The 22470-nt window shown below is 38.0% G+C and overlaps 1 protein-coding gene across 6 annotated transcripts in view; it reads right to left on the minus strand.

The window, feature by feature from the left end:
- Nucleotides 1-22470, minus strand: part of COL12A1 (collagen type XII alpha 1 chain) — a 100463-nt gene that overhangs the window by 54181 nt on the left and 23812 nt on the right. For 5 of the 6 annotated variants that reach the window (XM_038130680.1, XM_038130681.1, XM_038130682.1 and 2 more), the window contains 9 exons: nucleotides 11697-11966; nucleotides 9569-9835; nucleotides 7134-7326; nucleotides 5429-5550; nucleotides 2642-2791; nucleotides 2436-2555; nucleotides 1752-1916; nucleotides 1414-1560; nucleotides 658-797 (listed from right to left, as the gene is read on the minus strand). In XM_038130680.1, coding sequence (XP_037986608.1) covers nucleotides 658-797; nucleotides 1414-1560; nucleotides 1752-1916; nucleotides 2436-2555; nucleotides 2642-2791; nucleotides 5429-5550; nucleotides 7134-7326; nucleotides 9569-9835; nucleotides 11697-11966 — 1574 coding nt within the window. The remainder of the gene's footprint in view (nucleotides 1-657; nucleotides 798-1413; nucleotides 1561-1751; nucleotides 1917-2435; nucleotides 2556-2641; nucleotides 2792-5428; nucleotides 5551-7133; nucleotides 7327-9568; nucleotides 9836-11696; nucleotides 11967-22470) is intronic. The other variant, XM_038130685.1, reaches the window with a different exon arrangement.

Here is a 22470-nt window from a genome sequence, read left to right on the forward strand (position 1 = left end):
AAAAGCCACAATCAGAGATGGGGCGTTCAGAGCTAGGTACGCAGAGGTACCAAACTACTTTCTTCTAGACACTTCATTTTCTTAGATTCTATTCTGTTTGGTTAAAGCCAGTAGTGAGCAATTCAGATTTCCCAGGACCAAGAGTTGCCAGCCACTGGCTCTCTGTGTAGAGAAGTAGTAACCACAAGATAAGTTTGATCCTGTACAATAAATAGTTTGGAGTCATATAGTGTTAATCTGAGCACTTCTTACAACCTGTATCCCTCAACTGTCTTGTTCTCTACAAAGAAGGAAATGCATTAAAAGACAGGGGGCCTACCCACAAGTATGGTCAGAAAATTTCTGGTGCAGACATATTTCAACTAATATATGAGAGTGGAGTATGAAAATAAAGGAGTCACTAGAAATAGAGGACAACTATTTATACAAAATATATTTTATTTCTGGATTCATGACATTAAAACAACCCAAGTAATATATATGCTCCTAATTTTTGTAATTTTGTGTAACATTTACCAAGGCATGATATTCTTGACTTTAGGAGCATTTTTAAGTCGCTGTTACACCCTAATCAGCACAAATTCAGAATTATATTACCATGATGTAGAAGTCCAGGGTTATACTGGACAATGTAAAAGATGAACATACAATACTAACCTGTTTAGGGCTACCTCCAGAGGTAGGATAATATTCAACTCTGTATCTATCAACACTCTCAGGAGGTGGGCTCCATCTCAATCTGAAAGAACGAGGTGTCACTTCTGAAATAACTAAATTTGAAGGAGGTGGCAAATCACCTGCAAGAGAGAAACAAATTAAAAAGATATTCATTTATCTTGTCAGAAGGGAAAAAACCCACTTTGTGTAGTTGCTTATATTTCTTTTTCCTAAGGAATTCTTACAATAACTTCATGAAGAGATAGCGGATATTAACACACTCAAGATTAAAGAAGTTCCCTGTAGTTCCTATGCCAACTTCAACACCAGTGTTTCACTGAAGAACCATCAGCTAACATTACTGTTTTTTCATGCTCAGCTTTGGTTTTGGGCTGTCAGACATTAATACTTGAAAAGAGCAAGGCTGCTAAAATTTTCCTTATTGAATGAGTATCATCAAAAAACATGCCACAATGAATAGAAAGCTGACACACTAAGAGACATACTTCACAATTCTGAGAAGAAAAAGAAGGCACATCCAGCAATGTCATGCTGTGTTAGTTATAACACAGTCACTGTTGGAAGGATAGGAAGGACCCCTGCAGGGTAGTCCAGGTGGTCTGCACAACTTCCTCACACCAGCAGCTGAAAAAACAGCCCACGGCTAACACAGTGTTCCCAATAGTAATAAAAAGGAACTAGCAGTGCAAGCACATAAATGGATAAAGAATGAAATAGACTAAAAATCTGATGTACCTGGACCTTTCACACTGTTACACAGATTCGTGGTTACATTATCAACAATGGTAGCCAGGAAGGAGAAATCTGCAACATTGTAAGCATGGATGTCATCTGGATCTGTTGCAATCTGCTTCAATTCATTTTCATCTGCATTTTTAATACCTTACAAGAGAGAAGAAGAAAGCAAAACCTGTTAGAAATTATGGCCATGAAGCACAATAACATGCAACTAAGTCCCTAAACACATTCTTCAAATAACCTTTTATGTACTTATGTATGTGGCCACTTCTCTGTGGGTTTAGCAGATGAACAGGAGGGGGTTGCTGCAGGCGATGCCTTCATGGAGTACTTACCAATTGCATACAGTTCCACTCCCTCATCTCTGAGTTTTCTTGAAGGGGCGACTACATCATCTTGTGATTTGCCATCAGTGATGAGAACACCAATTTTGCGAGCTCTGGGCCTTAAGCCGGCGACTGGTTTGAAGTTGTTTTTTAATATGAAATCCAAGGCCATTCCTAGCATCACACAAAGAAAGTAACCATCACTGTAAAGTATTTTCATACAGAAGTCACAGTAAAATAAATTAGTGCATCCTAGTGACTTCACTCTGACAACATAGTTCCACAGTTTATTTCCTTATAGAAACATTTTTAATCTAATTGCAGCCCATCATCTAGATTTCAGGAGTGGTACTATTCAGGTGCTCTCTTACCTGGTATGCATCACCCTCCTGACTTCTACTACCTCTCCTTCTGGTTCCTGGTTGTCTTCATCCCAACCCTGAAATGGAACTGGCCTTTCTTCTTCTCATAGGCTCAACAGCAACACAAGCTCTTCAGCACCCAAAATCTCTTCTAACATATTTCTCCTGAGTTTATAAGCCTATGCTCGACCTCTTCTTTTCCAACCACACTGCACTGAACTGTTAAGTCCCTTTCATCATGGACACATTTGAGTTCACTGAATAATATCAGGGTCAGCTACTAGAATAATTTTCACTGGAGCTAAAGTAAAATCCTGGCACTGTGACATACCTGTTAGAGTATTGCCTCCTTTGTATGGTAAGTTGGCTACAGCCTCTAACAAAGATTGTTTGGTTCGGTAAGCATTGAGATTCCATTCTGTCCTGGGATCACCACTATACTGTGCAAGACCTGGGAAAAAAGCCATCATTTACTCAGTCATTATGTGTCTCTGTAGCAGTTATGCTCCACTTTCCCTCCAACATACGAGAACTTACCAATCTGTACTTTGTCAGGACCAATATCAAAAACTTCAACAATCCGGGCAATGAAGTTCCTGATGGTTTTAAAATTTGGCCGCCCGATGCTCCATGAGCCATCCACCAGCAGCACAATATCAGCTTCTGCTCTGGTTCTACATTCTAAACCTGCCATGTCAACCAGAAAAATATAGCCTTAGCATGATGGTTTTCTTTCCCCATCCTTTTAGATGACATATGTCATGAGTTAGCTTCCAAAATAGCTCTAGTTTTATTCACTGGCACTCTGTCAAGTATGACCTATTTGAGAGCATTATTCACACTAGTCAGTGGTTCCATGGCAAAAGCTGTCTAAATTCCTTCATGTATGTTTCCTTTTAAAAATAAGCCTTTGCAAATGTCAAGGCCAGTGTTCTCTATTGTCATGTCATTGCCTGTTTTGGCCTTTAAATATGGCTGATAACTTGATTTCAGAAGTTTTGTACAAGACTACTAAACAAACCACTGATATGGCAGTAAGCACTATTAGATTATACAATGTTATGGTATTTTGGTCCGTCACATACAGCTAAGCTACTGATTAATTTTCAACCATGTAACAGTGGGATTAACAGCATGTACTATGATCACTTTCAAATAAATAGCAAAATTCCTCAATTTTCAGGGGAAAAAGACATAATAATATGTGTGGTATAGAAGTTTGCATGTACAGAAAAGAAAGAGCACAATCCAGAGAAGACACACAAGCATAAACACAGGTCAAGAGACACAGAAGGAACAAGAACAAACATTCATATAAAGTTGCAATGTTCTCTAAAGGTAGGAAGTTATTTCAGATATCTTCAGTTTACAAATTACAAAACAAAATATGCATCATATTGTTTCCATCACAAGGAAAATCACAAAATATTTATACAAAACAGAAAGACACAATCATTTTATCCACAGCCGTTTGCAAAAAAAAAAAAAAAAAAAAAAAAAAAAAAAAAAAAAGCCAAAATCCTTTCTCTCTTTTTTTTTCCTGTAGATTTTGTTACCAGCTGCAAATTTTCTGGCTTCCTGCCATCAGAGCTTCTGGTCTTTATATGGAAGAAATCCCATTGAGAAAAATCATCCACACTCATCACAGTTGAAAGATATTGTGATTTCATATATGTTCCACAGAATTGATCCAACACTGTAGACTCATGAATATAACTATTCCATGTACCTGGGGGTTAAAAGCATGATCCTCTTCTGCACAGAAAATATAGATCTAGTCTTTAGTCAGGACAATAAAATCAGTTGGGAGTAGGGTTTAAGTCAAACTATGTTAGTTCAAAAAATTGCATGCATAACTTTAATATGAAAGTTAAAGTTAACTTTATGTACAATTACGAAGTTAATCTATTTTGACTTTTATGCTTCTTCCAACATACTATAGTACCCCACATGGAAAATTCTAGTAAATGTGCCAGATCTAGGATGATTTTCCCCCCCATGAAAAAATAATTTACTGTTACATTTGCAGTCCAAGATATAATTCATCTTTAACCATGACTCAAATCCATGCATTAATAAAAAAAAATAAGCTTAAAGAGTATAACACTGAAAACAGAAATGAGAGCTGCTATAATGAAAAATAACAAACCCCTCTTTGTGCAATTTTTGTTGCCAGCCTTATTAAAGCTCTAGTCTAATGCCACTGATGGTCTGATTTAGGGGTTTTTTTCAGTTTTACCCTCTATTATTAGACAGAGTAGGACACCAATTATTCAGGAAGTTTCCAAAAATGTTTCAATAAAGTCATATACAAGATGAGTATTTTTTGCACAGCCCAATGTGAGTTAAGCGAAAACAAGCTGTCAGAAACCTTTTTTTCTTTATTTAGCTCTGAAAGGGCTTTGCAGTTAGGTTCTTTAGCCTCACCAAATTCTCTCTGATGGTTATCCAAGCACTGAAATGGCAGAGGAGAAAAGGCTTTGCTTATTCCTGTATACTTGGCTATTCAGAAGCAGACCTGCTTTTTTGTGCTTTCCATGAAGGACTGAGCCCTGAAACCTTCTTCAGGTGGTATACTTGAGAGTATGGTGAGCACAAATATTAACATGCAGAGGCCTATTAAGCACACCAAAGGGAGGTAAATATAATAACATTCAAAGAAATCTTGAAAGAAAGGTTTTCTAGCTACAGGTTTACTAGTGAAAAGCTCCCAAAGAGATACTGGAGAGCATTCTGCAATTACCTCTTTGAAAAAGTCTCCTCCAACTATAGAAAAAAAACCAAAAGACTAAACAATGACTATGTTGAATATAAGCTTAAACAATAAACATTAACACTAGGACATTCCCAACTATCAGATCTTTGTTCATTATATCATCTTAGTCTTAAAAGGAAAAGTCACCATTTAAGGACAAGAAAAAGGCCAACAATTTGCTTAAAATTCCTTGTTCTACTCCTGTGAAGACCCCTGTAGATGAGCCATGATCTCTGTTCAAAAATTTGACCTTATGTGATCTAACACAGATGTGGACAGCTTGAAAATGCAATGCAGATGGCTCTGAATAATCAGGAAAACACAGGTTGCCTGCGTTATCATATTTGTAAGATCATCTGGAGGGTGCAGAGGACTAGAACTGTGAACTGGGTCATGCTTTGAGGTCATTTCAGAACAGGGTTTATGTCATCAGGGAAGGGAATATAATTAATTCTGTAAACAAGTGTTTATGTGCATTAGAAAACCAAAAAGGTAATGTGGTAAACTTTTTATCTTTTCTTTTTATCCAAAATACAAGACTGCCTTTTCTTTAATTTAGTCATGTTTACCTCTAGATAAAAATGGCTCCGTAGTAGTATCTGAAAGTGTGGTCATCTCTTGTCCAACCAGAGGGTTGCTCTCTCCTCCTTCAAACATCCCAAAAACATTTACCTTATAGGTAGTTCCTGCCCTGAAATAGTCAAAGAGGTGTACTTTAACTAAAGTCATTTGGCTAGTTAAATGCTAAACACTTTGCCGATTAAATTCTCACAGGAAAAAATACCTCATGGAAGAGAAGGTGCTAAAACATGAAGCCCAAATACTGGCTATTCCACAAGACATTGATGTTTCAACAATTTAAAAGCTGATTTTACACTCTATAGTTAAATTTGTAGCCTTCCTCATTCAAGATATATAATTCTGTGAAGAGAAATTGTCCAGGCAGCCAGAGATCAGGTTAGGAAAACTAAAGCCCTGATAGAATTAAATCAGGGCAGGGACACCAAGGGCAACAAGAAAAGTTTCTATGGTATATCGATGAGAAAAGGAAGACTAGGGAGAAAATAGGCCCCCTCCAGAAGAGAACAGGAGACCTGGTTACCCAGGATATAGAGAAGGCTGAGTTACTGAATTATATTTTTGCCTCGGTTTTCACTGAAAAGTGCTCCAGCCACACTGCTGGAAGGTCACAGAGGGCAAATTAAGGGACTGGGAGTGATGCCTGGGCTGCATCACGAGAAGCAACCAGCAGGTCAAGGGAGTTGGTTCTCACCCTCTATTCTGCTCATGTGAAACCCCATCTGAAGTACAGTGTCCAGCTCTGGAGCCACCAATATAAGAAGAGCTTGGACCTCTTGTAATGAGTCCAGAGGAAGATCAAAAAAATGATCAGAGGGATGGAGTACTTATCCTGTGAAGACAGGCTGAGAGCTGGGATTGTTCAGCCTAGAGAAGAGACCTTATGGTAGGCTTCCAGCATCTAAAGGGAGCCTAAAGAAAGCTGGAGAGGCACTTCTGACAGGGGCGTGTAGTGATAAGACAAAGAGAGTAATGGCTTTAAATTGAGACTAGATTTAGATCAGTTATTAGGAAGAAGCTCTTTACTGTGAGGGTAGTGTGACACTTGAACAGGTGGCCCGGAAAAGTTGTGGGTGTCCCATGCCAGGGCATGAAGGCCAGGTTGGATGGCAACCAGATCTGCTGGAAGGTGCCCACAGCAATGAGGCTTGAACTAGATGATCTCTAAGGTTACTTTCAACCCAAACCATTCTATGACTGCATGATTCTTTGACTTAATGATCCTATTTTAATTATATTTAGTATATTTGCCCAACAGATTTTGACTTGGTGTGAAGCCTGCTTTAAAAATCTAAGCCTCTGATAAAATGAATCAAGAGCTAAACTAAGCATCTTTTGAGAAACATGAGACAAGAAACTTTTGAGAGTAAACTTTAGAAATCCCAAATATCCTTCATTATTCCCTTATGTTTCTCATATATGAAATACAGCTCCAGCCTATATCTTTGCCTCTTTCAGTTCCTGTGAGAACACCACAAGTGATGTAAATGGATAATCTTAGAAAGAAACCTGCCAGGTACCTTTCAGAGATGGCATAACAGGATTGTCATAGCTAACTGACAAAATTACTTGCTTAACTTACAGTAGCTTTTGACAGGCATTTCAATATCAGATCACAATTAAACAAAATCCTAGGCTAAAGTTATTTAAAAGAAAAGAAACGAAACAAAAACCAATATGAGGGAGTATCCATACCTAAGCTCCTCCAATACCACTGTGCTGTCATATGGCCCCACTATCAATTCTCCAAGGCTCCCATCATCTTCAGTAGGGTGGAAAGTTACTTTGTAACCCTTCACTCTCCCCGGGGCTGGCTCCCAGGTTACTCGGAAACTTGACATAGTTGAATCAGAAGTTCTCAGATTTCGAGGTGGCTTAAAGGGAGAGGCTGAAAGGGTGGAAAACAAAAGAGTTTAGATCAGGTCTACACATGGCAAAAAATGAACAAGTATGCTTTTAAGTATATATGTATATGTATATGTATATGTATATGTATATGTATATGCAAATCTAGTAATAGTGGCAGTCCTAAATTCTTTGTTCCTTTCTTTAGACACAAAGACAAGTATCAAGAGATGAAAGATGAGATTCCTGACACTTACTTTTAGCTATCTAACCAATAGGTACATGGGCTAAGTTGAGGGTCTCTCTGCAGTCAGTGTTCTGAGGGCTAAATTGCCTGGCAGCTAAAGCAACTCCACCAACCACAGGTGTGGCAGTGTGTCAAAAATCAATTCTTCTGAGGAGTGCCAGCCAAACAGTTTGAGGTTTTTAGGTCAAGAGCAACTTCCTCAGGAGACTAACAGCTACCCACTGCAGGGCAGAACTCACAGACAATGGTTAACAAGCTGTTGCTACCTTCTGCATTTTGTGCAACTTTTGCTTGTGTGCAACTCTAAAATACATCATGGAAAATAATGCATCAGTGTAAGCTCAAAGTTCAAAAAAAATGGGAATTAGAGTAAACAAAAAGCTACCACAATAGCTTTGCCCTGAGAGACAGAGGGGAAAAAAAATTGCCTTGTCCTTGTGCCTATGCAATTGTCTAGCTATAGCCAAAAGATCATAAATGGCCTCAAAATGAGAGTTCTGCTGAGAAACAGTAGATACAATCCTACTCACAAGGAAAAGTACAGATTCTCTGTCTCATGTCACTACAGGACAGGAAACAAACAGCACGTACACTGCTGTTCTCAAGATGAATAAAAAAGGGGAACATTTTATTTTCTGACTACAAGATTTATAGATTTCCAAAAGTGACAGTGGATTGGAGGGCGACAGTGCCACCTTTCCAATGACACTGGACAAACCAACAGTCCATCAAATTTCTCCTCCTCCATAAAGGAATTTAAAACAATGAGTAATTTACAGAAAGTGTGTGAGAAAGTTCGTTACAAGAATGTAAACATCAAAAACTTAGAAAATCTTAAAAAATCAAAACAACAGTCTCATCTCTCATCATATTCCCTGAATTATCATGATAGATTCCACTAAAAAGATGACTCAGGCCTCACTTGCTTCCAAAGTATGTTTACCACCACAGTTACTTAGACTGAAAGCAGAGACACATCCATATCAAGATGAAAAGTTCAAAAATCAAAAGCAGCTGGATTATCTAAAATTTATCTCAGTATAAAACAACTATGTATTGGCCAAGAGCTGATCCAAGTTATTGTGACTCTTTATATCAACCACATTTTAGTTTAAGAAGAAGCCTTTCTTCGGTGACTGAGGTGCTGATATCTCCACTGTTAGGATACCTTTATCTTACTTCCTGTCATTCAATATAACATATATTCAGAAAACAGAGAATGGCATGAACTTTCTATAGAGTACCTCAGTGAATGGCACTAGTGTCAGACAGGCAGAAACATCCTGAAAAAGATTCTCTTTAGATAATAGCTTTCCATCTATGGAAGCAGAAAACTGACACTAAAACTGATTGATCTGAACATATAGAGAACATTTCCTTACAAAATATAAGACCAGCAACACATTCCTACTAAAGGTAGAGCAGAAAATGAGTTTTGCTTTTTCCACTAAATTAGAAAGTCTCTCCATTGAGACTTAACATTTTAAAGTTTCAGTTTCTGAGGGAGAAGACAGCCTGTCCAAAAGACCATGAAGTCAGACTTCCACAGATAAATTTTCAAAATCATCTCCTCCCCCTTTTTCGTATCTTGGATTTTCCACAGAAAATATGGTGACCAGAGAAGACAAACCTAAATAACAGGATGCTGGGTAGCTATTTAATCAATACCCACAAGCAAAAGGCAAAATATGCACCAGCCGACAACTCTTGATTGAGTCGCCTGTCTTCCTCACAAACACCTTGTTTGAACTTCTGATGACAGCATCTCAAAACAATTCTAGTATTTTCAAACAGATTTTATACTGTACTTACACCTTTTACAACAGCAAAAAGCTGTTGATAAAAAGCTGTGCTAAGACTATGCCACAATGAAATTTCAAACAAATCAAACTCTCTTCTCAACTTACAACATTTTCTTCAATTTTCCTGTCAATTCATGGTCTTGGGAGACTCCACCATGCTTTTTTTATGTTTCCTGATTATTAATTTTAAGCTCAAACTTGCAGTATGAAATCCTGTACAACCTTGTGGTACATACCTGTTGTTCCTTCTCCTTTTCTTGATTTCCCATGTCCAAAATCATAAATTGGAACAACAGTTATGTCATACGTAGTTCGGGGCTTAAGTCGCTTTAACACTATGCTGGTAGCAGGAGCATTTACTCTTCCAGACATCTGCCTTCCTCCGCTGCGTGCTCTGTAGTTCACACGGTAAGACAAGACTTTCCCAGGTGAAGGCTGCCACGTAACTCTCATTGTATTTTCTGTCTCGTTGTCTACTATCAGAGTCCTGGCATTTGGTGACACTTTTCAGTGTAGAAATATGGATACATTTTTACTTTATCATATACAGATATATTCAAATGCATGACTATAAAATTAGTTCTGCTGTACTAAAAAATAAAATTGCTCTTTTTAAAATTCCAGTATTTGATCGTGGGGAAGATACAGGGGAATCTCATAGGCTCTTGTTAATTATTTTTTAATTATAATGGACTAAACAAACAGATGTGTGGTTTTCACTAATGAGACAAAAAAGGAGGAAGTATAAATCACATGATGACACAGCATAATTGGACGTTTAATTTAGTCATGTTTTTCATTAATCCATTAAATAATGGATTCAGCACTCTCAAATAAAAGTGACAAATTATAAAGTCATTGATTTTCATGAACTCAATGTCCTATAGATTTTCTAAGTTTTGACTTTACAGGTCTGATAAGGTACTGGTGAATATCTAAACAGCTGGTTGTTGAACCCCATGCAAACTGTCCTTCAAATAGAGGTAAGTGACTTTCCAAATGCTTGGAAAATCACTCATCACAACATAGCATATGTGCTGAAATAGGCCCTTGAATTAATAAAGCATTTTCTCAACAAATTGTAGCATTCAGCTTCTAAGAGATATTTTCCAGACTGTACAAATGGTATAAATAATCCCAAGTGAACTGACAGGTATGCAATGCTGGCTGTCAGCCAAAATAAGCCATCCAGGTTTTGGCAAAGCTGAACCCTCTTGGCATGGTGGAATCAGTGAGTATTTCAACACACAGTAAGGTAGGCTTTGTAGTTCCTAGGAACTGACAATTTCTAATTGTGTGTATACCAGAAAGATACAATAGTTTTGGGCTATTAGCCCCCGGTCTGGGGCTATTGATAGGCCTAATATTAAGTTCCCTTAGTCAGCACACAGGGTCAGCACAAATGATAAGGCTAGACTACCCACCTAACCTGGAAAAGCTAGAACAGCTAGTGTTGCTGTGCTTGAAGCAAGAAGCCATGGGACAGCAGTCTCCTTTGGCTCTGGGGAGTCAGCTCTTACTAACAGCAGCAATCACTACTCTTGCAAAACCTTAAGAACAACTGCACTGGGTCAAGGACAAAGGTTAACGTAATTCAGCAGCCTGTCTCCAACAGTAGTCAAAACAGATGCTTAGGACAGAGCACAAGAACATGTAAACACACATGATGCTTCCCCAGAGCCCTCCCTCAGGCTTTGTCTTCACATGGTCCCTTTAGGCAAACAACAGAAATGTCAAGCCCTATCCAGGACATCCCTTCATTCATTCTGATTCCTTTACTTGCAGTTCCTGCTACAAAGAAACAAGCCATCCCTGGTCTCTGTGTTTTTTCACTTTGCCTACATTGCAGGAGAAGCTTGGGCCTGCTTTGACAAATACAATATAATGTTTGTCAAATAAGAAAAAGAAGAGGCCCAGAAGGGTAAATAAGAAACAACAAAATCACCCAGTGAGCCTCAGTTTGAGGACTGTGAAGATTGGAATGGCAATAACTTGGAAAGGAAACTCATTGATTCTGTGGGAATGTGCCCTATCTTTCCTCCTTGCTCTATCCATACTTCCTTCACCTGATTTTTAGCAGTAACACCAAACCTATAAAAGGCTGAATTCAGAGTAATATGCAGACCAAATAATATCTTATCGTGGAAGTAATTCTTGCTGAATCCAAACCTACATGACATAGAAGAGATTTTTGTAGGTTTTTTATTGGTCCAATAAAATGTCAAAATTGGCTGAGCTGAGGTGGCATTTTGGTTTGGGGAAGCTTTTCATTAAAAAATGTGAAAAATAAGATCCATTTTATTTAAAAATAATCATTTCATCAAAAACAGAATGTTACAAATGGTGGTAATGTATTACACTTACCATCAGTAAAAGCCTCTCCTTCTACTGGGTCTCCTTCTCCACTGCTGTAGGCTGCATATACTGATATCCGGTATTTAGTCTCTGGCTCCAAGCCTTCTATAACAGCATCCACTGTATTTCCAGGGACTCTCTTCTCTCCCATAGTGTCATCATAATGTGATTTCCATACTATCCTGTAATGGTTAACTGTTCCTGGAGCTGGTGTCCATGATAGCCCAACTGTAGTGTCAGTTATGTCTGTGGTAACTAAATTACGTGGTGAACCGCGTTCTGCAAGAAAGAAAACAGCAAATTCCCTCTTAAACACAGATAGCAAAAGTTAGCAAAGTACAAATGTAAAAGTCAAATTATCTTAAGAGATAAACGAAACTTTTCCCATCAATATTATTATCAATAACATACGAGGGTAGTCCCAAGAGAAAATAGATGAAGGTTTCAATAAAATGCTAAAAACTAACTTTAGACTATGAATGATCTTATCCTTACCATGTAAAATACTTTGCAGTCATGCTTTAAAATATGCAAAATAAAAATGGCAGTATTCAAAGACCTGAAATGAAGCCAGTGCTTAAATGTAGTGCAGCTCACTTAGGTAAATTTTAACTCTCAAAAAAATGATTTTATTTCATTCATTCATTTTCATTGTTATGTGTGTAACCTTTTTCCTAGGGTTAAATAATGGAGACTTTTCACAGAATCACAGAATCTGTTGAGTTGGAAGGGACTCAGAAGGATCACCAACTACCGGCCCTACACAGCACCATCCCCAGGAGACACATCATGTTCCTGAGAGAATTTTCCACACACTTCTCAAACTCTGTCAGGCTGGTGCTGTGACCACTGCCCTGGGGAGCCTGTTCCAGAGCCCAAACACTCTCTGGATGAAGAACCTTTTTCTAATATCCAACCTAAACCTCCCCTGACACAGCTTCGGGCCATTCCCTTGGTCCTGTCACTGGTCACCACAGAAAAGAGATCAGTGTCTGCTCCTGTCTTCCCTCTCATATTCAACTTTCCATCAAAAAGGACTCCCAGGTCCCTTTCCGTAGCACTGCTTTCCAGAATCTCATTCCCTGCTCTGTCCATACATCCAGGGTTGCCCATCCCAGGTGCAGAATCCAGCACTTTCCCTTATTGAACTTCATATGCTTGATGTCTGCTCAGGCCTCTAATCAGTCAGAGTCCTTTCTCTGACAGCTTTATTTTGTAATTTATTAGTACTAGTATATTCCCAAGTCCCACCTACCAGATCAGCTATTTCATTTTATGCTCACAGCTAATTTGCATGTGTTTACATCATCTCACACTTACTGCAGAAAACACTCTTCACCTTTCCATTCATAAGGCCTGTACCCCCCTTCCCTCCCTGTAGTTTCAGCCAGCTTGGAACAAAGGAAGCAACTCACTAGTCTGTGAAATCCAGTGTCAGATGGATATGTGAGTCTCACATAACACACCAGAGTAATTCCTCTGCTTAAAAATGAAGCTCATTGGTCTAAAGTGGTGCAGTGAAAGGAGTGCCTCTGCTTACTGTTTAATGTACATTTATAACATATGTTCAATATTCCTGTTGCAATGGCTTGCTTTTGATAGCAGGAAAGGAGCATTGGCTGGTGGATTTAGTGCAACAGCCTCATGGTAGAAAAATCTGCTCTATGAAAAAAAAAAAGGGCTCTATGAAACCAGATCCACATAGACAAAGAAGTACTCAGTTCTTTGGTGTGTATTCTCTGTGGGATTTCTCACAGTACAGGACATTCCTGAGTGGTTATTGCTTAGCAAGAGGACTTAAACACTTGGGGTGGCCTCATGGCATCACAGTTAAGTTTTACCTTCACTGATAAAAATATATCCTTATACTAATCCATAGCAGCCACAGGAGCAGAATCAAAATTCTTTGAACACAGAGGAATTCAATACTTATCCAATTTCCACTACTTAGTCTCATTGCAAGAACAGACCTCACTACATTCAGAAGTCTGAAGCAGTTTCAGACTGAGTAGCAAATTGCTCAAAGTTATAGTCTGAGTTTTCACTTTTCATATTCATTTTTCTTTTACTTCCACCAAAATCTGCAACATTTCCAAACACAATCCCAGTGGAGGAGAAAATATTATCTGTAGAAAGTTTTGTTTTAGAAACATCTCATTGCCAATGCAACTTCATTAAAAGTGAGACAACTAATCCCACTTGACTTCATGCTTAATAGAAATTAATGTCAACCTATCAAAGATTCACCAGCTACATAGAATGCAGAATCAGAGAGTACCATAACAATCACAAAGATGACTCTCAAATACAGGTAACAGAACATGTGTTGGGGGGGGATTCTAATTTTAATTCAGTCTTAGGGACATTCCATCATGTTTTTCTGGAGACAGTTCTTTTTCTGTCCTAACTCTGCATCAGTTCTTAAAATTGTACTCTTGAAACCGATTTCTAGCCGTACAATATAAATTACCATAGTTTATGGCATCTTCTCTTCAAATAAAGGTTAAGATACTGAGGGTTTGGTAAAGTTCAGTTAACATTTCACAACAGTGATTGCATATACTGAAAAAGTTATAGTGAAAAGGCCCGATTCAGCTCATGCTTCACAAAGTCTCACCAAATTCTGTGACTGCATTAAATGAAAGCCAGGGCAGAATCTTAGCTCCAAATAACAATTTTCCTGGAAGCCTGAAAAACAGATTTGCCTTCAAAAGTAAATTACAACAATTTTTCTGTCTGCTCTTAAGCTCCTATTCTCAAATCTTGGCTTTTTCATACAATAAAAAAAATATTAAGGCAATCCAAATGGAAAAAATATGGAAAACCTAACTTGATAGAATGCACAGATGTCTCACAATAAAAACCTTTCTTTCCATATTTTAATGTAATATAAATATACAAGTCACTTTATTTTGGCTACTTTAAAACATGGCTCTGCCACAACATGATTTCAGTATTCAAGTATCTGCTACCACAGCACAATTTTTTGCAAGTCTACTCTTGGATACTACAGCTAATGATATATGTTGGAAGTATTGCAAAAATAACTTCTTATTTAAAACCCTTATTGATTAAGTCATTATTGAGGTCATTAAATAACAGAGGAAAATAATTTGTTTGGAATGGATTATAATGAACAGCAGTTACTGTAATATGCTGGTTCTGAAAGAAATATTCTTTGGAACTAAATGTCTTTTTTATAAGTCAAGGTAAAAGAGGGAAAAGGAACTGGGATTTCTACCAAACCACTAGAACCAAATGGAAAATTTGTACTTCAAATAGTTGGAAACTGCTGACAAGACAACTTACCTACTAAGGGAAATTGTACATTTTATATGTTACACGGCAACTGAGAACATTTCTTGAACCTAACACGCTAACTTGATTTGCACCTCACGTGTGAGGTGGAAGTTCACTCACAGCTTTTTTTCTGCTTCACTTGATCTCCCACAGTGGTTTATTTTTAATTTATTATTAGGAGAACACCCCTGTTTAAGATGAAGTCCAACTGTAAGTCTTAAACTGTTAGGATTCCATGAAATATTATCAAAGCTGCTACACTCAGAGTCAAGAAAGACATTTACCCTCCATAATAACAATTGTATAATGTGGCCACTAACAAACATACAATGAGACCTATTAAATATTCTTCCCTTGGATTAAAACAAAATACCTGGGTAGCTTGCTTATATTTCATGTACACACAAAAATCTACAACTGTAACACCTAAACACTTATTTTTATTCTTTGGTCAATGTGTTCAGAAATACTTGTTGAATATCCACTTCTTACCTGCTTGTTTAAACAGGATGGTTAAGGAGCATGGAGAGACAATGCACATCATAAGAAAGAAAATTGCTGGCGGGCTAGCAAAGGAATCCTGCTTTTCTGTGACTGGAAATAGAACCTAATGTATGTTCATCACTTCATACAGCCCCAAGACATCAACAAACAAGGATGGAGTTGTTTTTTTTAAACTATTCCCTAATAGGTGTGAGTCCAATGATGCTCTGGAGCATCAAACCAGCTGGTAAGCACAGCTGTAAGCTGTGGTGAGTACATACACAGGAAAACAAAATGCTCGCAAGGACAGGTCAAACCCTTGCCTGGGAGAGCAAGCCAGGCACCAGCTTCAGGCCATCAGATTCACTTTGGCAGTTTTTATCTCAGAGCACTTTTCACTGCCCACAGCCCCCTGTACAACTTTACCATCGCTTAGAGCAGACACACTTTGAAAAATTCACTTGGTAACCTTCAGTCAGGTGCTTTTATACCCTGCTCTGGAGTTCTGAAATGTCCAGTTTCCATATTAAGTTTTTCCACTGCAGGGTGCCAGAGACACAATATTGATATTAAAGCAGTTTCCCTCTGTCCACTTGGCTTACTTCCCGTAGCTCTCCAGCAATCACTGTTGTTGTTGAACACAAGACTGAATCAGCTAAAATTAAAATGTTGACATTCATAAAAATCAAATGTCCTTATTCAAATGGCCTTTCCCCTCAGAGACATTTACACGACTCCAGCTGATCTCAGTGGGATTTTTACATGCAACTTGGACCCAAATTTTAAACAGCTTTCTGAATGTGTTTTTTAAACCAGGTTTCAAAATTAATCTGCAGTGGTAAATTTTGTGCAGAGCTATGTTTCATTTAAGTTAAGCATAGGGTTTCTGTAAGCTATCATCCTAAAATATCAGAATCAACTAAATAAGCCTTCACTTGTAGAGGCATAGACCAAAATGTTCTGGCCCGAGTCCTGGCTTGTTTGCAATGGACAAAAGGCAGGAGAATCCCATTGGGTCAGGAATATCCCATTGTGTCAGGAGTATCCCATTGTGTCAGCAGGCTAGATTGCTACAGCCAAGGATCCAAGTGCATGTATCAGATGAGATGATATCAGATAATACTCTAGATAGTAAATTGTAGATGATACTCTAATGGTCAAACTTTCTTCAGCACTGGAGGAGGCAACCCCTTGAGTGGGCTGATATCCCTCCCTCCAAGACATTAAGTGGTTAGCAGCCAGCCCTCAGGCAAGTACAGAGGGGATGTGGCCACGGTGCAGGGGAAAGCCAAAGACTTACTACACAGAGGCATCCTCACATAACCCCTCTAAAGCAGATTTCTTCTCTTTTGTAGAAAGGCAAGAAGATGCCAGCCAGGAGAGTTCTAACCCAAAACAATGGTTAGAGGAACTTTAGCCAGAGCACTCCTGAGTCCCTGATGTAGGATAATGCCAACAGGTATTCACGTTCAGTCCCTTTAATATGCTATCTGTCTTTTCCAAAAGTTATTCCGTTAACACTGTTAAGAAATATCTTCTTATTATTCACTCAACCTTTCCCCGTTGGGGTTTTTTTTCTTATACATACTTCATTTCCTAGAAAAAACTAAGATAATTTTCCTTAGGTTATCAAGTCTGTTTCAAAGGTCACACTCAAAAATCTTGGAATGTATAATTTTAAAAATGCATGATACAGCATTAAATCTCCTAAGGACAATGAGTCCTTGTTTCTGTCAGGACGGAAGCAGCACTACGCTGTCTGACCATTACGTTAAGTGCCTGTGATAGGCTAAAAATCTCACTGTAAGAAAATGTCACTTGAATTTGTACTATTCTGTCTGTAGGAGGCCATTCATTTCTAAAGCATTCTTATGTTACTACAGAAACAGCATAAAAGAATCATTTATTTAGCAAAGAACTGTTACTCATTTTCTGACCAAAAAACAAGCCTGCCTCCAAAATCCCCAAACCTAAACTATAAGAAATATATGCAAAGGAAAATCACTTCAAACTGAAAATGACCCAGATATGACAACTTTTTTTCATATCTTGTTTTGGTACAGCCTAATTCTCACAACACAATTAGCTACTCCTCAAACAGGATGGAAGGTTTGGACCCTATATCACTAAAACAAGGACTCTCTTTCTAAAGCAGAAGACACAATGATATAATTATCTCTCAAATATATTTATAGTCTCCTGAATATAATACAATATATCTCTTTCTGCTTATTCTAAAAAGCAGAAAGATAAGAAACAAAACAGGCTGACACCTCTGCTAATGGAGACCAGCACCCTCACATATGCCAAAGAACTTTGTTCTTTTTTACCAACAGCGTGTCTAGCGTAGAATCTTCACTGATATAAGTGGAAATAGTTGGAAATTTCTCAGTGCAAGCAAGATGGAAACCTGATTGCTGAATATTTTTCTGGAGAAAAAAACATGAACCAGACTTTTTTCTAAATTTCTCTGAAATTTGTATTTAAATTGTGATGACTTCCCTAATTACAGTCAGTTACTCATATATTCTTAAAACTTTTCTGCAAACCATATAGCTGCCAGCAAAAAGACACAAAAAACAGATCTTCAGTGTTCAAGCTTTTCAGACATTTATTAGGATTAAGCATTTCTGTATTGATTGCTTAATCTAGCAATGAATTTTTTTAGTCTTTAAAACAACTGCAATTTATGAAAGTTAATCTGCTTAGCAGCTAATGTACAATATGTTCTTTTCATCTGAGAGCATGCATTTGGGCAGAAAATCAAACTCTTGCCAGACTTAAAACCACTTCTCTTATTAAAAAACAGATTAGAAAAACAGTAGTTCTCACAAACTGCCTGCTGCCTGCTGCATTTAGACTCACTGCCTTCACCATGTTTCTCATTGTATTTTTTTTCTGGTGTATGAGGACTTGGGTAAAGATCATACAATCCCAAGAAATATTGAAAGCCAAATGGTTTGTTTGGAGTGTTTGGAGATAAGAGAAAGACTTTTCCCTAAGACATTCCAGGGGTGTTTCTCGCTTGTTCTTCAATGTGTATTACATAACATCAAATATAACTATCAGTGCAAATTTGTTTAGTTCTCCCAGCTGTCACAAGCCCTGTTCCACCCCAAGGCCAATGGCAGCCTTCACTGATTTAATTTACCTTAGCAGTTTCAACAACTTTGTGTGAGCTGAGGGGAATCATAGCCAAAAAAGTATGTCTGAGGAAAATTTTTCCATGGCACCTTTATAGAAGTGCTCCAACCAAAGCTGCCCAGTGATGGATTGCCATGCACTTTTGCAAGTGAGGGAATAAAAGTGGAGACTTTTCTACAGCATATATTTTGTATGTGCAGTTATGTTTAAGGCAGTATGAAATATAAAGCTCCAGAATTTTCACCTCTGGATGGTACTTCATAACTGTAGACAAAATCAGCCAATGACTGAAAGAGGTCATATAAAAGATGAGAAACACTATAAGTTTCCTAAAATCTGGAGTACTGAAGAAGGAAAGCATACTCCTTCAACAAAGGGACAAATACATTGTTTCCCTTTTCCTGCTCCAAAATCACACACGCAAAAAAAAGAAATAAATCCATTCTCTCTGAATAACAATTACCTGGTAATGGAACAGCACTCAAAATGAGTCATTTTCTGATTACTCATTTGCTAAACTCTCTACACTGTGTTGTCTGTGAACAGTTCATAAAATGCTGATCCTCTGGCATGTGTTTATCTTTGGGCTGGACCAGAGAGCTATGCAAACAGTTTATAAAAGAGATTATCTACAGTTACTTGGGGGAATATTTGCCCTCTCTGTTTTATGCAGAGAAACAGTAAGGGCAAGCATATGCTTAGCAAAAAGAAAAACATCAGGAGAAACTGAGATTACCCAGATGGTAAATTATATCAAGTACACAGAAAGGTTTCTGAGTTTCTGTGGATTGATTTTCCCATGAATCCTGAAACAAACAAGCCACTTCAAAACACTGCAAAACTACCATGCAGAGTAAAGCAGAGGAATAGGGGGCAAATTGTAAGTGCTCCAAAATATTTTGGAGATAACAAACATAACTGAAGGGCCTTCAATGAATTCCTGGGCAGACATGTCCATGCAGATCAGGTTAGAGCACCCTAAAAATTTCTGGCTTTTTCCTCTCTGCTAAAGGATACTCTTGTCTGAGAGTAACTGCCCATGTGGGTTCTACTACTACATGCAGAACAAAATAAATCATTACTGAAAGCAGGAAGAATGCTTGCCTACATCCTTAATCACAGGAGACCATTTAGTGATTGAGTAAAATTCCATAAACATCTGAGAGTTTGGATTTTTCATTTCCTGCCTCTTGACTATAAGAGAGTTGGAGAAGGTACTGTATCCAACTCTTCTTTTCTCACTTTCCTATTAGTGCTGAAATGTTCTCTACACTCAAACTCACTCCTCTTAGGCTACATAGCAATTCCATGAACTAGCAACCATCCCAGTTTGAAAGGCAATCTCAAGCCTAGCTCCTGATATGACGAGCAACTATGGCACCACTGACTGAATGGGTTTGGTGAGAATTCATATGGTGAAGACATCAAGTAAGCCCCATAGGAATTCCTGATACAGAAAAATACTTAAGTGCTCAGTCTTTCTGGGTTGTTGGCAGTGAAAAACACACACCACACTATTTTGTTTCTCAGACACCATGGCTCATGGAAAAACTAACTAAAATACTAAACACTTTTTTATGCTTCCTTTCACAGCTTTTTTGTCATTACTGTTGATAAGTTTATTTCTCCAGAAGTTAAGACCTGTCCTATTTCCAGCCTCAGTCAGACAAGTTATTTCGGCTACTCATTAGTCAAGTATTCACTTCACTGACCTATGTAACTTTTCATCCTGGTCCAGCCATATTTATTTTAGCTTCCTAGCCAGCATGACATCTCTTTTCATGTAAACTTCTATATTGAGCGTTGAAATTCGAATGTTACCTTTCAGTTCCAAAATTGCAACTCTTTTATTCATAATTGTCTGGATTTCTTTAAAGGTTTTGTTATTTTATCCTTCACTGTGGTGAGATAGGGCCATACAGGGAAATACTGTCTTATATGCTGCAACAAATATTCTGAAAACCTTTCATACTGTTGGTCAGAGAGTCTTTTAAAATACCTACAACAATGTTCAAAGAGTCCTGGCCTAATTCAAGTACTTTTATTGCCCCATGAAACCGCAGATATGCTGATTACTGAAATACATGGTAGATATTCCATGAGCAAATATCATGAATTAGGTCTTTTGCTGTCATGCAAAAAGAAATTTGTATTCTGTTGGTTCTCTTTGATCATCCAGTAAGGATTGACATCTCAACAGTGCTTTTACTAACATTTTATCTAACCAAGAAAATTTAGGAGACAGTTTTTATATGAAGAGTAATGTTTTCTGAAGAGGACCCTGATAGGATTTTCAAATTCTGCTGAATCTTCAAAGAATTTACACTTGAGTCATAAAGCTATACATGTCAAAATTGTATGTAATTTTTAATTTCGTTTCCGCCCAGCTGAAGTACTGGATAAGAAGTCAATCAGTTGAGTGATAGGATGCTCCTTTATTCATATTTATCCCAAGAAAAAAATCTGTCATTGAATTTTTAATGTAATGTTTTAGTTCAGTTGCTTAGAGCAAAATTTCTTTCAGAAATGCTTCTGTGACTTTTAGGTCCAACACCCATTTTAAACTTCATATGGTTGCATATAAGGCTATTCCTAAGCTAGAGGCAAATATTCTTTTAAATTATTTGGCTCTTTAATCAATGTCAAAAATATTTTTCTTCTTGTTAACAATTTAGCAATGCAGAAAATCGAAATAAGAATCAGAGACCTCAAGAGAGACACAGGGCAGGGAGCACTGAAAGGACAAGAGAGTCTGTACCTGAGATTGAATTCTGTTTTTCTGATGATTCTGGCTTTTGGATTCTACTGTATTTCATTCACTGCTCTCTCTAGGATGTGTTTTAACTGAAGCTCTAGGCAGTGCCCTAAAAGATTTTTCTTTTGCTCAAGTTTTATGATAGGATAAAATGCTACGCTTACTTTATGAATGTGAAACACTCTTGACGTCTCCATGACTCCATGTTAATAAAGGAGCTCTCCTAAGTTTACTGCAAACATACTCAATGAAAATGTTTCCACCAAATGTAAACAGCTAACTTGGTCAAACCTTTACTAAAATTTGAGGTATGTCCCTAAGGAAGTGAACCATTCAGTCTGTTTAACAGTGAGACAGAGGCTTCTCAAAATTTGCAAAGGAAGACTGAGACATTGCCCTAGGCACTGATAGCACAGAGGAGAAAGCAGGGCTGTCAGCTTCCTATGTCTACTTGGGACTCAGTTTGGTTTTGTTCTGAGGGTGAAATTTGTATTCCTGGATGGACAGTGGCTCATGTTCAGTGGAAAGAATGAAGGAGACTCTTGCCCAATATATTCTGCAGTAGTGTGAACCTGCTGGTGTATGGAGGTGAATTCAAACTCTCCCACACAGCACAAAATCTACATTTTCACCCTCCCTCTTCCCTCCAAAAAATGTTAAACCTAGAAAGTAGCAGCACCACCACCAAGAGGCAAGTTCATTATGTCGTGATCATCTCTGGCTTTTCTGGATGTTATGGACAGAATGTTGATACCTGATCTCATTTACCTGGATCTCAGCTATGCTCTGGACAGCAGACAGGCTCTTTTCTCCTACAAAAGGAGCTCTTTTGACCTTGCATTTTTATGAAAGCAAGGGAGTTGGGAAACTTTCAGCATGAACTGCAAGGTGCCTGATTCTCTGACAGCTGCATCCATCAGAGTAAGCAGGTCTCAGGCAGTGGGACAGGCAGACAGTATCTAGATCTCTCTCTACTTACTCCTTGTATAGTCAGTGGACAAAGAAATGCTAATTTGAAGGAAAAATGATATCTCAGATGGACTATCTGCCTACTCGAAGTACTTGCCTTTCTTCATCAATCACAGAAGAATCCTAGGGAGC

This window comes from Motacilla alba, chromosome 3 (assembly GCF_015832195.1).
Source record: "Motacilla alba alba isolate MOTALB_02 chromosome 3, Motacilla_alba_V1.0_pri, whole genome shotgun sequence".
Classification (NCBI taxonomy): Eukaryota; Metazoa; Chordata; class Aves; order Passeriformes; family Motacillidae; genus Motacilla; species Motacilla alba.